This window comes from Marasmius oreades, chromosome 2 (genome assembly GCF_018924745.1).
Source record: "Marasmius oreades isolate 03SP1 chromosome 2, whole genome shotgun sequence".
NCBI lineage: Eukaryota > Fungi > Basidiomycota > Agaricomycetes > Agaricales > Marasmiaceae > Marasmius > Marasmius oreades.
Window position 1 is genome coordinate 4,744,074 of NC_057324.1, and position 12,473 is coordinate 4,756,546.

The window sequence follows — 12,473 nt, forward strand, 5'->3', positions numbered from 1 at the left end:
AGACCGTTCCTCGAACGCATCGTACGTCCTCAATCCGCGGTGAATCTTAATATTTTGTATTTTCATATTCTCTAGATATTCATTTAAGCGTTGCTAACCACCTTGACTTGTTTTTTTTCTTCTTCTTTCATCTGTCAAACTAACAGTTCTTGTTCAATGTTGTTTCGACAGAGGAGTGGGGCGAGCAGCCTATCCGTCGAATAAATTCCCAATGTTTCTCACATTATGCTTTGTCCAAGCCGTTAGTTCGAAGCCAACAGCTTGATGGAGTTTATCATGGTGCTTATGACCACTCGTTGAAAGCTAGAAGAAACTCTGTATGAACTCCATTGGAGCCTTTTTTTACTGACCGGCATTCGTCGACATCACCGCAGATACACCTTGAAGGCCACCTTAGCAGCCCTATTTCGCTTGAATTCGGAGCCTATCAAACTTTCAATTGTCGGGTACGGAGGCAATCAGAACTAGGACTTCTTTGGGTACTGATATCTGGCTGTCTGGCCATGGACAAATCTCACAGCAAAACATGTGTTGATGACAATGATACTAGTCTCGACAGCTGATCACTGGTCCGTCATTTCTCTGCAAAGTTTGCTGATGCCTCTATCTAGATTGCAGGGTTGCTCATAATTGTCCCTGAGCCTTTCTCCCACTCTAATTGCCCTCCGAGGGAAATGTTCGTTTCTAATCATTCACACTGTAAAGCGCCGATTTCGCTCATGAATTGATCGAGCTGCCTCATGGCTGCCTGGAAGCTTAGGTCGTGCAATGAACGTGACGTAGTCTCCTTTACTACATATACATATACAACGACGTATGGGAATTCGAACAGGGCTCGCCAATCGAGAGGCTCCCCACAATGTTTTCTTCACGGGCTTCGTCTAATTTCGCCAACACCAGAACTTCCTCGGCTGCAAATCAAGCAAAGGTGAGTCACGATGTACTTTCAACGAGCCGAGCTTTTTTTTTAAATTCGTTGGCGGGTGTTTTCAGAACTTTGCTGGTCAAGGTGGTGCATCAACGCGCATCTTCAAGGGACCCACGCCCTCATCCTATCCATACGGGGTCTCCGCTCACTTCGATGTCGGTTATTACAATATCGATCCATCGCATCAGCCACGGTCGAGAAACAGTTGGTTCAATATGTTTCCCGACCCCAAAAATCCTTCAAACTCGTCACACCAAAAATCGTCTTTCTCCATCTATCCAGGGATGTCCAAAGACATGTTTATCTATGAGCCGTCCAACTCCGAGTTTTCATCGCCAGCAACATCCTTGACAGCTATCCCCTACTCGCCTGCCTTTTCGACAGACAGCTTAGATACCATAGACAGCGTAGATGCCCACATAGATGCACCTCCGTCACAAGGCCGACCACCTAGTCGTTCCTCTACTCCCGCATCCTCTGCTGGCTCAGCATCCCAGTCCGGCTTGAAAGGCATTCTACGTAACACACCCCAATCTCAGAATACTACAGCAGACCGTTATGGGCAACCTCAATCATTCGTTCCGTTCATGGCGCCAGAACGCGAAGCAGAGCTAGATCACATCTCGCGCATGAACACGGAAATCAACTCGAGTACCCGCTTTCCTCCAGGAGTAACTATCTCGGTGGAGCACAGGGATATTCCTACTCAGATTTACCGAGACATGCCTCTCAGCAGTAGCCCTGAGCCTTACGACGATCCGCCTTTCAATCATGAAACTAGTAGGGATAGACGGCGCTCATATGCACCTATTATGCCACCCGCGCATCTGGAACCTTCAATTTCTCAGTCCACCACCAGTACTCTCGATCCTAGCCACCCACTCCTCCAGCCACCTTCGAGTGCTGCTCCAGGTTTGATGTCACAAAGACCTCTCTTGTTCGAGGCTCGTGGGTCCGATTCCGACGGTTCAACTGTAACCATAGAGTCTGGGCGACGATCTTCACCACCCAACCTGCCACGACCCAGAGCGGATTCAGGACCAACTCGGCACATAAACTCCACTACGCTACCAGGCGGCCCCCGGTCAGTAAGCCCTAAGACGATCGGTTCAGCTACGGTAAGTTCACCAGGTCATCCTCATGGTTTCGAAACTGTTTCTGACGCGTCGCAGTATCATCAAGGATCTCCATCTCGAGTCCAAACTTCTGCCGAACCCCCAGTCATGCCAGTGGCACCGCTAGGGTCATTATTTCCACAACCCCCGCCTCATGCACCACCACCTGTTCAGACCGCAGCCTCAGATGGAGCTTTACCCATACCACCTCCACGTTCCCGACCTCAAGCCGTGACTCTCACCACTGTTGAAAGCGGTTCTTCCTCTGCATCCGAACGCACGCTCCATGACTCCCCTCCGCGTCCTGAATATGCACAACGAAATAGTAACACTATTACGTCTACTCGTGGGTCTAGCGCTCCAACTAGCTCTAGCCGCCCACGTTCCTCAAGCATTTCCAGTACTGCCCCTCCTCCCTTCAGTATGATACCCCCCGTAACTTCTCGTTCTTCCCCTCCTACGGCTTCACAGGTAACCCCATCCACCGCTCCCACAGAGCAACGACAAACAACTTCACCACCCAGAACGACGGTCACCACCAACAACAACTCCGTCATCCCCGATCCTTACTTCGTCGAGGAAACCGTCTACCCCGGGGGGCCACGATCCAGAACCCCAGGTCCAAAACGTAGCCACTCCGACGGCGACAATCCGATCTACGCTGGCGCTACGATTCGAAGTGCAACGCCCTTCAGAACCGATTTCGCGCCGAACGTTACTTTTACTAATCCAATGCAGTCATTACCACCTCCACCACCAGAACCACGAAGGAGATATTCGGATGATCATGGGCAACAGACGTTTTCAAGAGGGCCTGTTTCTGTTTCGAATTTCGGTCCTCCTCCTGTGTCGGTATCAACTCGATCTGTGAGATGGAATAAGAATCTTATCTGTCCATCGCCTGTTCTGCCTTGTAACAGGAGAAAAGGGTGGTATAATCGAAGAGGGTGCGTACGAGTAGTCTGTTCCACCTTCCCAGGCTCACATTTTTTTCTAATGACAGTGACCAGCTATGGACAAACAGCGGATCGTACAAGGGTGTGCCTGCCGGTCAAGAGTACCCACCGGATTTGGATTGTTATCCAGAATTTGGTGAAGGTTGGATGAACGAGGAAGGAGTAAAGATCGATATGATGCATCGCCTTGTTCCCAAAGCACCACTCAGGTCGGCCTTGAAGCAACCGCGTGCATCGAATCCGAATCATGCCTGAATCCGCTCTTTTTTTTTTATTCTTTCAAATCCGGCAATCAGTGACATATCTACTTAATGATCAATCATCCAACCCCCATTCGCAGTTTTGGCTTAAATTATTCATCCACATGTTGTATCAAATTCCCCTACATTGTCTGCAAGGATACCTATTACTATGTTTTACCCACTTTTTTTATCAGTTTCAATACTACATATACCTATACAAGTTACGATACACTCCCCAATCTTGCTGTAAGGATACACGGGCACTCGATGTTTGTTTTGTAAGTAGCAGTTTGCTAATCGGACGATATATCCACTACCTCAGGACTTCTAGTCCTCCGCCGTTTTCGAGGAGGCTTCCGAGGTGCCATACTGAATTCCCAATGATCCTCTATGTCGTCGTCGTCATCATCATCATCGCCGTTACAGTCAACTTCGAGGAGCACTGGTACTGGTAGATGACCTCGGCCATTGAGCCGTGGGGTAGGCGTGTAGTCAATATCATCCTCGTCGGCTTGCTCGTCGATATCAGAATCGAGTCGGACACCGTCATCTATAGCATCACCATACTCTTCCGCTTCGTCTTCTGCATCTCTCGTTATGACTTTCTCCTTCGCCTTCTCCGATTTCCTTGGTCTCCCACGCTTCTTGATTCCACCCGAAGACGACCTCCTCGGTTTATCCGGCTTCTCCTTCTCGTTACCCTTCGCCTTAGACGCCTTCTTCACTTTCGCGAACCAGCATTTGATACGATGACCTTCACCATTCTCGATGTCAGCTTTACTCGCTCGTGTGAGCCGAGGTGCTAGCGGTCCCAACGTCATATACATAATAGTCGAGTACGATGTAGCATGCGGGTGCTCATCGAGGTACTTCTGCAGAAGAAGCTCTACCAGCAGATATTCTATCTCCTGTCGGGAAGAACAGGAAAAAAAGGGTTAACGGATCCGCGACGGAAGCAAGAAGGTAAACAGGATGATCACACTTACATCCTTCTTCAAATCAACCTTCCCCCCACAAACTGCCTCTAAATCCAAGGAGGCTTTCTCCTTCGTAGCTTTCCGCTTCCCTCCTCCGGCACCGCTAACGTTGAAACCAGCACCGCCAGCACCTCGCGCTAATCCGGCGAGCATAGTCAAGGTTAAGTCTCCGCCCGATCTCGTAACTTCAGAGAGGATCATGAAAATCTGCCATGCTTGAAACGTGACGTCCTTCAGTTCCACTTCGTCCTGAGACCGCGTGCAATTGTCGCAATGTCCGCATTTTTCGAGAGCGCCCCGTTCGTCCGTGGACCACGAGTTGATGCTGAGCTGCGAGGAGTGCGAAAAGTACCTGTGCAGAGAGGAAAACACGCATATGAGTGTGGGGTTCGAAGGCGTTTCATACCGACAGTACGGAGCAACGGTTATTCACATTAAAGAAACGATCGGAACGGACTTACTTGGCAAACTGGAGTTTCCGACACTGTGTTAGATCTTGAGCAAAAGAGAGCATGCCACGAACTAAATGGACAGAAAGGAAACACGAACGGCCGTTAATGCTACATCTGTCAACAAATAATGAACAAGCAACACACGTTTTTCGGTCCCATCCTTCTCTGAGAACGTCATGGAGCTAAGCGTTGACGCATCCTGAGGCCGGTAAAACAAGACGCAGTCTGCGTCATTTCCGTCCCGACCAGCTCGACCAGACTCCTGATAATATCCATCCAAGGATTTCTATACAAGCGAGAGAATGAGCGGAAGCGCTTCCATTTGGAACGAAAAACACGCCAACTCACAGAGATCTAGGGAAGATGAATTTAGTACGCGGACCCGGTGTTAGGATCGAGGGGGACACGTACTGAATGATGTAGAACAAACCGCACGTCCCCTTTGTCGATCCCCAATCCAAATGCTAGAAAGGGCCCGGTATTAGCTTTCATGTAACTCTTTCATTTTCGCAGTATAAACTGACCTATAGTAGCACATACGACTTTCACGATCCCTTTCCTCCACTGCGCATGTAGGCGCTCCTTGTCGCCATCCGCTCTGTCAGCGTGGTAAACACCTGTTCGTATCTGACCTCTGCTCTGTAGCTCCTCAGCCACCTTCTCCGCATCCTGAAACGACAACAACAATTACCCATCCGATTGCCTAAGAGAAAAAAGGGAAAGACGAAGTTACCTTTCTGCTCAAGCAGTACACGATCCCGCTGTCATCAGGATGATATTCCTTGATCCATGCAACCATGTCGTCCATCACCCTATTACTCTCATGATGCTTTGTTCGTATAGAATAGTGTAGGTTCTTGCGGTAAAGTGGCGCAGAGAAGTAAACCGTTCCTTCAACTGGTGCACCTGCGAAGAAGGAAAAGTAAATACGAAGATGATCAAACCATGAAAAGCGAGAGCTACTTCTCCCATCTACAACATCCCGGAGACCCAGAATCTTAAGGAGATCTTTGAGAACACGTGGAGGACAAGTGGCGGATAGAGCCAGTATTGGTACCGTGGGGCACAGCTGCCTCAATATTCGCAGCTTTGTATAGTCAGGACTAGCACATCGTGAGAGGCAGTTATACTGACTGAGGTGAAATAAAGCGTCACCGAAAATCGTGGCCAAGCTGCGAAACGCAGTGAGCTTCGTCGATAACAATTCGTGCTAGGCAATACGGGTCAATATCACAATCTCATGGTAGAAGAGTTTAGAACCCACCTAATTTCGAGGAATCCGCAAGCCTTTGCAATAAGTTCTGGAATCTTTTGCTCTTGGCTATCTTCTCTGGCTAAAGGTGAAAGCACGTTCAACAAAGGCGGTAAGGATTGAACAGCGGTAGCAGCTTACAGTTACGTAGCACAACTTGATTTCATTGACAGCGATCTGACCTCTCCCTCTCCCATTCGCAAGAAGTTGTAATCGTTGGTTGATATCATCACTTTCGCTTTTACTGGTTGAGCCTGTAAGCTTGACGGCTTCGACTACGAATCCTTGAGAAAAAGCGGAAAAAAGAGGATAACGAAAACTGACCTCCAAATTCTTTCAAGTGCATTATTTGATCAGAAATAAGAGATAAGAGGGGGGATATGACCAATGTCACTCCAGGGGTTATGAGAGCAGGGAGCTGATACGTCAGCGATTTTCCTCCACCTTTGAGAGGATTAACAGAGGGCACGGAAAATGTTAACGTTAGATTCGTACCTGTCGGCATGACACAGACGATGTCTCTGCCTTCCAGATTTGCATTACATACTCTGTTTACCATCCAGGTCAATAAGTGTTCGAGAAATAACGCCTAGACGCACCCTTCTTGACACAGCCTGAACGAGGATATCCCAAACACGCTCTTCATTTGCGCCAGCATCGAATGCTTCCACGGAAAGTCATCCTCGTAAAAATTTCTTCCAGTCGCCTTCGCCTTCCCATTCCTCCTCCCATAAGACTGACTTATGACGTCCTGCAGTTCTTCCTTAAGAGAACTTTGATTCTCAACGCAAGATTGACGAGCAGCCTTTAGTTCCTTGATCTCCACGTCGTACTGAGTGATTTCGATATCTAACTGAGAGATTTGTTGCTTCAATTCCTGTTGTCGAGCATACGATGAGGTTGACAGTCCTGTCGAATCACGGTGAGAGGCTTGACTCCGAAGATCGCTTGGACCTGGCTGCGATTCTTCGTACTCTTGCCGGGAGTGTTCAAGAATTTCCTGTATCTAGGCTGGATTAGCTACAGCCTCAAGCGAACAGATGCAAGAGTCACCTCGGAACCATCAGATGCTAACGCGTCACTTCCATAATGTCTATATCTAGGGGCCATATTCCAAAAGAGAAAAAGAGAAAGCGGGAAGCTGATGAAAGATGGAATAAGGACGCGTTACGCGCCTGGTGACTGAACAACACGTGCTACTGTCACGTTTCCTCCAGACCCCCGGTATCAGCCGGTATCTCCTTGTACGTATCTCATGATCATGCCACTAGCCATGGGCGTCGCACGTTCTTTACCCCTCAACGTCAACTGGACACGATGCAACGGGCGCTGCGCTTGAAGAAAAACAAACAAGCTGGTCCCTTCTATGACCGCCTTATTCTATACAAAGAAGAATTGCTGCGCACCGGCTGCGGCTGCGCAAATTCTGCGGTACAGAAGCTTATATTACCTTCCATCACACGAGTCAAAGCGCAGATAGAACGTGACCGCGTAATGGGGTTTTAAAAACGCGGTATTACCCTACGAGGTTGCTCCAGAACCACTGCCACCATCATCAATCATGCCTGCAAGGGAGAAAAGCCCCACGAGCCAAGAGGTCAGGAAAGCTGGACGAGCAGCCGTTGCAGCTCTCATCCAGAACAATATCAGAAGCTGTCTATTCGGAAGTGCTGCTTGTCAGATTTACGGGATGAAGAATCGTCTACCCAAAGTACGTTGCTCTTTCATTATTGGTCATCATTTCGAGGTACTCATCATTCCTCATATCAAGGACGTCGACATCGTCCTCCTCACCAACGACGGCCGTGATATTGAATATATCAAACAGCTTATTGTTGACACGAACGACAAGTTCTATCTCGTCCCTTCCAAGAACCCCAAAGCCACCTACGAAAAACTCTACTTTATCCTTCCAGGAAAACGACGGTCATGCAAAGTCGATATCGTTTTACCAGGCAACGCCACAGACCTGAACATCCCAGTCATACCTTCCACGGAATTGTGTTACATTTCCCCATATAACGATATACCCGTCATGCCGGTGGTGACTTTGCTCCTGATGAAGCTACAAGGATGGATACACCACCAGGCTTCACCGGAATCTCACAAACGTGCCAAGGTACCAGAAGATGTGAAGGATATTCTAGAACTCCTTAAGCTCGCCGTGGAGGAATATGATGCTCATATGGATGAGGAGCCTTGGATGCCAACTCGCTTTGTCAATGTGGCGACGGCGAGAGTAAAGCAATTCGTGAAGATTTATCCCAAGTCAAAGGCTAGTTGGCGGAAGGTCGGATTTCAGATCTAGGGTTGTTCAGTCCATTTCCGTTTTTGTGTTTATGCTTTCGTTATCTTGCTCATCGTTGTTCTTGCTACGCCCCCCTACTCTTTCTCCAGACCGCTATGCCAGTGTATGAAATAGACCCTTTGTTCTTCGAATGTAATTACATCAAGTAGTATTCTTTCTCTGTCACCCAAGCCTTTTTATAATTACAGTCAAAGTGTTTTTTACTTAGACCATGGCTGTTGAGACTGGAAGCTCAAGTTCAAGACTTCGCGACTTCTAGTCAAAGACTAATTATGAAGCTTGAGTAAAATCTTAGATCAGGCGACTGAGGGTGTCGAGTCTGTAACAACAGTAGGAATCGTTATGATGAAATAACAGGGACAGAATGGACGTGCGCCATATGGTGTCGCATGTTCTTCACAAGTTCTTCAACAGCAAGGTTCCTGTTACATAAGGACCCACAGTGACATACGCGGATAATTCTGGTCACGCCAACGGCAAAGACGGCCCGTCGGCTTTCTGCTACACCACGACGACCAGGATGTTCTTCATGATTACACGAATCGGAAAGGGTCTTCTGACCTCTCATTTGTGGATAAAAGTGCATTGATGCGCTAATTTTTCGTTAACTGTCCTTATGTTGTTCACTGCCACGACGGGTTGGATTTTATTGCTCACAGCAGCTCTTTGGCAGGGTGTCCTGTGTACGGACGATTTGGATGTTCAACATCAACCATGGAGCCGTTACATTTATGCCCCGGATTCTAGAACACCAAGGTATGTATCATGGCTATTCTGGAACACGATTTTTCAAATATGACTTGGGTTTATAGGCCACATAAGATTTTCAGAACCCACGGAAAAGTCAATGTACACGGCTTAGACGTCACACTTTCACCCAAAAGCCAAGTCACCTACGATTTTGGACGAGAAGTCGGCGGTCACGTTAGGTTTCTCGTCAACTCCCCATCTTCAACGAAACCCCTCTCCCTATCCTTCTCCGAATCTCCTCAATTCATCGGCGAATGGTCAGACGACACCGGGGCAAGCCCCTTCAGCGACTGGGATCGCAGTCTCACCGTTTCAATCCCTCCATCTGGACTCGGAACGTCCTTCAAATACACCACTCCACGCGAAAGCTTCCGGGGTGGATTCCGGTATCTGACCATCACTTCCACGTCGAACCTCACCACCACCCCTGTGAAGATCTCCAACGTCATCTGTCTTTTAGGCTTCCACCCCGGCGTTGAGAACCCTCAAACCGCATACCGAGGTTACTTCTGGACACCCTACGACGCACTTCTAGTTCGCACATGGTACGCTGGAGCATACACCGTCCAAACCAACATCGCACTTCCCGATACCGGTCGATTTCTCCCCCAAGTTCGTCCTGGTTGGGCATATAACGCTTCGCTTGGTGTTGTTTCAACAGGAGCTATCCTCGTAGATGGAGCTAAACGTGATAGAGCAGTTTGGCCTGGGGATTTAGGTATATCCGCGCCTTCGTCGTATATCGCCTTCGGTCCGAAATACGGATACGAATGTGTGTTGAACGCGTTGGAGACGTTGTTTTACTTCCAGAACGAGACTACGGGGACGTTTCCTTTTGCTGGACCGGATACGAATAGTTTTAGGTCGGGGAGTAAGAGTGATACGTATCATTCTTGGTCTTTGATTGCGATTGAAGAGTATGCGTTTTATTCTGGGGATATGGATTGGGTGAATTTGGTGAGTACGTGGATGTTTTTTGTTGCTGTTCTAGATGTGATACTTCTGATACTGAACCTCATCTCAATCCCCCTCTTGTGGCTATAGCATTGGAATAACATCACACGAGCTGTTGAAGCCATGATAGGTGGAATAACAGAACAAGGATTGCAAAACCAGACGAACACGAATGACTGGGCTAGAGAAGGCGGTGGTGGTTTGAATTCCGCTCTTAATGCAGTCTCGTATGGGGTAAGGGTCTATTTCGCGTTATTATGAGCAGAGTTTATCATAATCCTCAACCCGCAGATGTTGACTAGGTTGTCGAACCTTGCCTCTCTCCACGGCGACTCTGCACTTTCTTCTAGATGGAGAGTCAAAGCTGAGGAATTGAAGAGTGCGTTTAACGCGCTTTTATGGGACGACGAGGCTGGTCTGTATAGAGATAACACAACCACGATGTTGCATCCTCAGGATGGTAACAGTCTTGCGGTGGTGTACAACCTTACGACCTCCAATAATCAGAAGAAAAGGATATCCCAGGCGTTGACCATGAATTGGAATGAAATTGGACCTGTGACGCCAGAGCTGAAGGATACGATCAGTTTGTTCGTTAGCTCGTGGGAGGTCAGTGCGGACTCTAATCCTTTCACGGGACTCCGGGTTTTGGTTAATCTTTTCTATAGCTGAACGCACATTTTGAAGCCGAAGAACCTGATCGAGCGCTTGAACTCGTTCGTCGACTTTGGGGATACTCACTTGACGGGCCGAATATGGGTGGTACTACGATCGTGGAAGGATTGTCGGCGAATGGGTCTTTGTAGTACGTATACCGGTCAACCTACGCGTGTTCTACTGATTGATTAACCCTCCGATTTTAGTTATCGCAGTGAAGCAGGCTACGGCTACGATCCAGCGTACACATCACTTGCACACTCTTGGTCTACGGGTCCTACACATCAACTTATCACTCGGCTTTTGGGTTTGAGTATCGTATCGAGTCAGGGAAGGCACTGGGAGATGATCCCGAACATTCCTACCGGGTCTCGGGAGTGTGTAAAGGAGTTACGAGGAGGTTTTGAGACGAAGTTGGGAATGTTTGAGGCTGAGTGGAAGGTAATAGGCAGGTATGTTCAACTCAAGGTGAAAACACCAAAAGGAACATCCGGGAAAGTGGGACTCAACGGGAGTAAAGCTCAGATCGTAGAAGTAAAGGGAGATGGTGGTTGGAAGAGGGTGATTTTGCGTCTAGAATGAAGCGCAAAAAGGATGTTTTGGGTCTTCACCTTTGAATTGATGTCATGTAATAGCTCAGTTGCTCCGAGATTACTGTAAGTATACACGGTCCGACTGTCCGGAACGGCCGGAGAACAATGTCACAGCGTTACATTCGCAGGTATGCCTTTTACCACCATTTATCGCCCCGGGGTATCTGAAACACAGACACGATATGAGAGTCGGCTGCAGGGAAAGTTGGCAACAATAATGAGCTCTGGTCGTAATTCTGTTGGAAGGAGAGCTCCGATGGAGCCGCTGCTCGACGTCGTTGATGAGGAGGAACAAGCTGCGTTTGAGCTGCGTTGCTGGGAACTCACCTGAAAATGACAGGGTCACGACCTTTTGATGAACCTCATGGTACCCCACAACGCGCGTCTTCCTGAACCTGCAAAACAACGCTCGCTCAGCTGCAGTTCTCCAAGTGTAGTTCGTCGTTCCTTCCAGCAAAAAGCGCGGCCCAGTGTCTGTCAAAGGCAAGGCTCTCGCAAACGGAGTCTTGTCGACGTCCAGCACGTCCAGCACGTCAGCTCCGTTCAAACGCGGTCAGCATAAGGCTCAGCTATCTGTGAACGCCAATCTCGCATCATAATTCATCTTCTGGGAATCGTTGAGCCCTTCATTGGGTCTTCCGCACCCTCACGTCGTACGGATGAACGGTCATCTCAACGTACGGGAGATTGTCCCGAGTGGCATTACCGTCAGCGATACGGATCTGGAATCGACTGACGATGAGATTGGCTTCGAGGGATTCAGGATTGACGGAGATGACGGAGATGACGCTGAACGGGGGGCGTCCGATCGACAGGTGAAAAACATGTGAAAAAGGAGCTTGGGTATAAATACAGGTACAGCATCCCTTCTTGTCATCGATTCTTTCTTCCTAACCCCCACATTACTAGTCATGGAAACACTTGCTCCAACTCCAACCTCCAACTACAACGAGGGCTGACGACCACGCAGTCTCCTGGGCGTACCTGTTCGTGTTCTCTTGCCTTGGCTTATACATCATCTACATTCATCGTGGTCTACTTCCTCGCAGTACTCGCACCACTATTCACAAGGGGCGATCGTCCACGTCAGTGGCTTGCGACAGGTTGTCACTGGCTCGGAACCTTCTGTAAGTACCTATTTTCTATCAGTTTTTTACTTGTTCTGATCCCTCTGGGTTCTCTCAGGCCTCCTGTATACGACATGGAGTGGAGTCTACGTAAGTACCAAGCATCGTTTTGAAAATGTTACGCAAGGCTAATACTCGACGGATACAATCTGCACCTCCTCA

The 12,473-nt window shown here is 48.5% G+C and overlaps 4 protein-coding genes across 4 annotated transcripts; all 4 read left to right on the plus strand.

Moving 5' to 3' along the window:
- Positions 1 to 255: 255 nt before the first annotated feature.
- Positions 256 to 3,254, plus strand: E1B28_005249 (uncharacterized protein; the record flags this gene model as incomplete). The annotated part of the gene is made up of 5 exons (XM_043149800.1): positions 256 to 446; positions 521 to 928; positions 994 to 2,046; positions 2,101 to 2,990; positions 3,047 to 3,254. The coding sequence occupies exons 2-5, from the start codon at positions 860 to 862 to the stop codon at positions 3,252 to 3,254; spliced, it is 2,220 nt and encodes a 739-aa protein (XP_043014408.1). The 5' UTR covers positions 256 to 446; positions 521 to 859.
- A 3,978-nt stretch (positions 3,255 to 7,232) lies between these two features.
- E1B28_005250 (uncharacterized protein) lies at positions 7,233 to 8,441 on the plus strand. Its single transcript, XM_043149801.1, has 2 exons — positions 7,233 to 7,633; positions 7,694 to 8,441. The coding sequence occupies exons 1-2, from the start codon at positions 7,484 to 7,486 to the stop codon at positions 8,228 to 8,230; spliced, it is 687 nt and encodes a 228-aa protein (XP_043014409.1). The 5' UTR covers positions 7,233 to 7,483; the 3' UTR covers positions 8,231 to 8,441.
- Positions 8,442 to 8,723: 282 nt separating this feature from the next.
- Positions 8,724 to 11,241, plus strand: E1B28_005251 (uncharacterized protein). Its single transcript, XM_043149802.1, has 6 exons — positions 8,724 to 8,986; positions 9,043 to 9,937; positions 10,025 to 10,168; positions 10,226 to 10,543; positions 10,603 to 10,739; positions 10,798 to 11,241. The coding sequence occupies exons 1-6, from the start codon at positions 8,847 to 8,849 to the stop codon at positions 11,171 to 11,173; spliced, it is 2,010 nt and encodes a 669-aa protein (XP_043014410.1). The 5' UTR covers positions 8,724 to 8,846; the 3' UTR covers positions 11,174 to 11,241.
- Positions 11,242 to 11,843: 602 nt separating this feature from the next.
- On the plus strand, positions 11,844 to 12,014 carry E1B28_005252 (uncharacterized protein; the record flags this gene model as incomplete). Its single annotated transcript, XM_043149803.1, has 1 exon — positions 11,844 to 12,014. One exon carries the CDS (start codon positions 11,844 to 11,846, stop codon positions 12,012 to 12,014), a length of 171 nt encoding a protein of 56 aa, XP_043014411.1.
- Between the last annotated feature and the right edge of the window lie 459 nt (positions 12,015 to 12,473).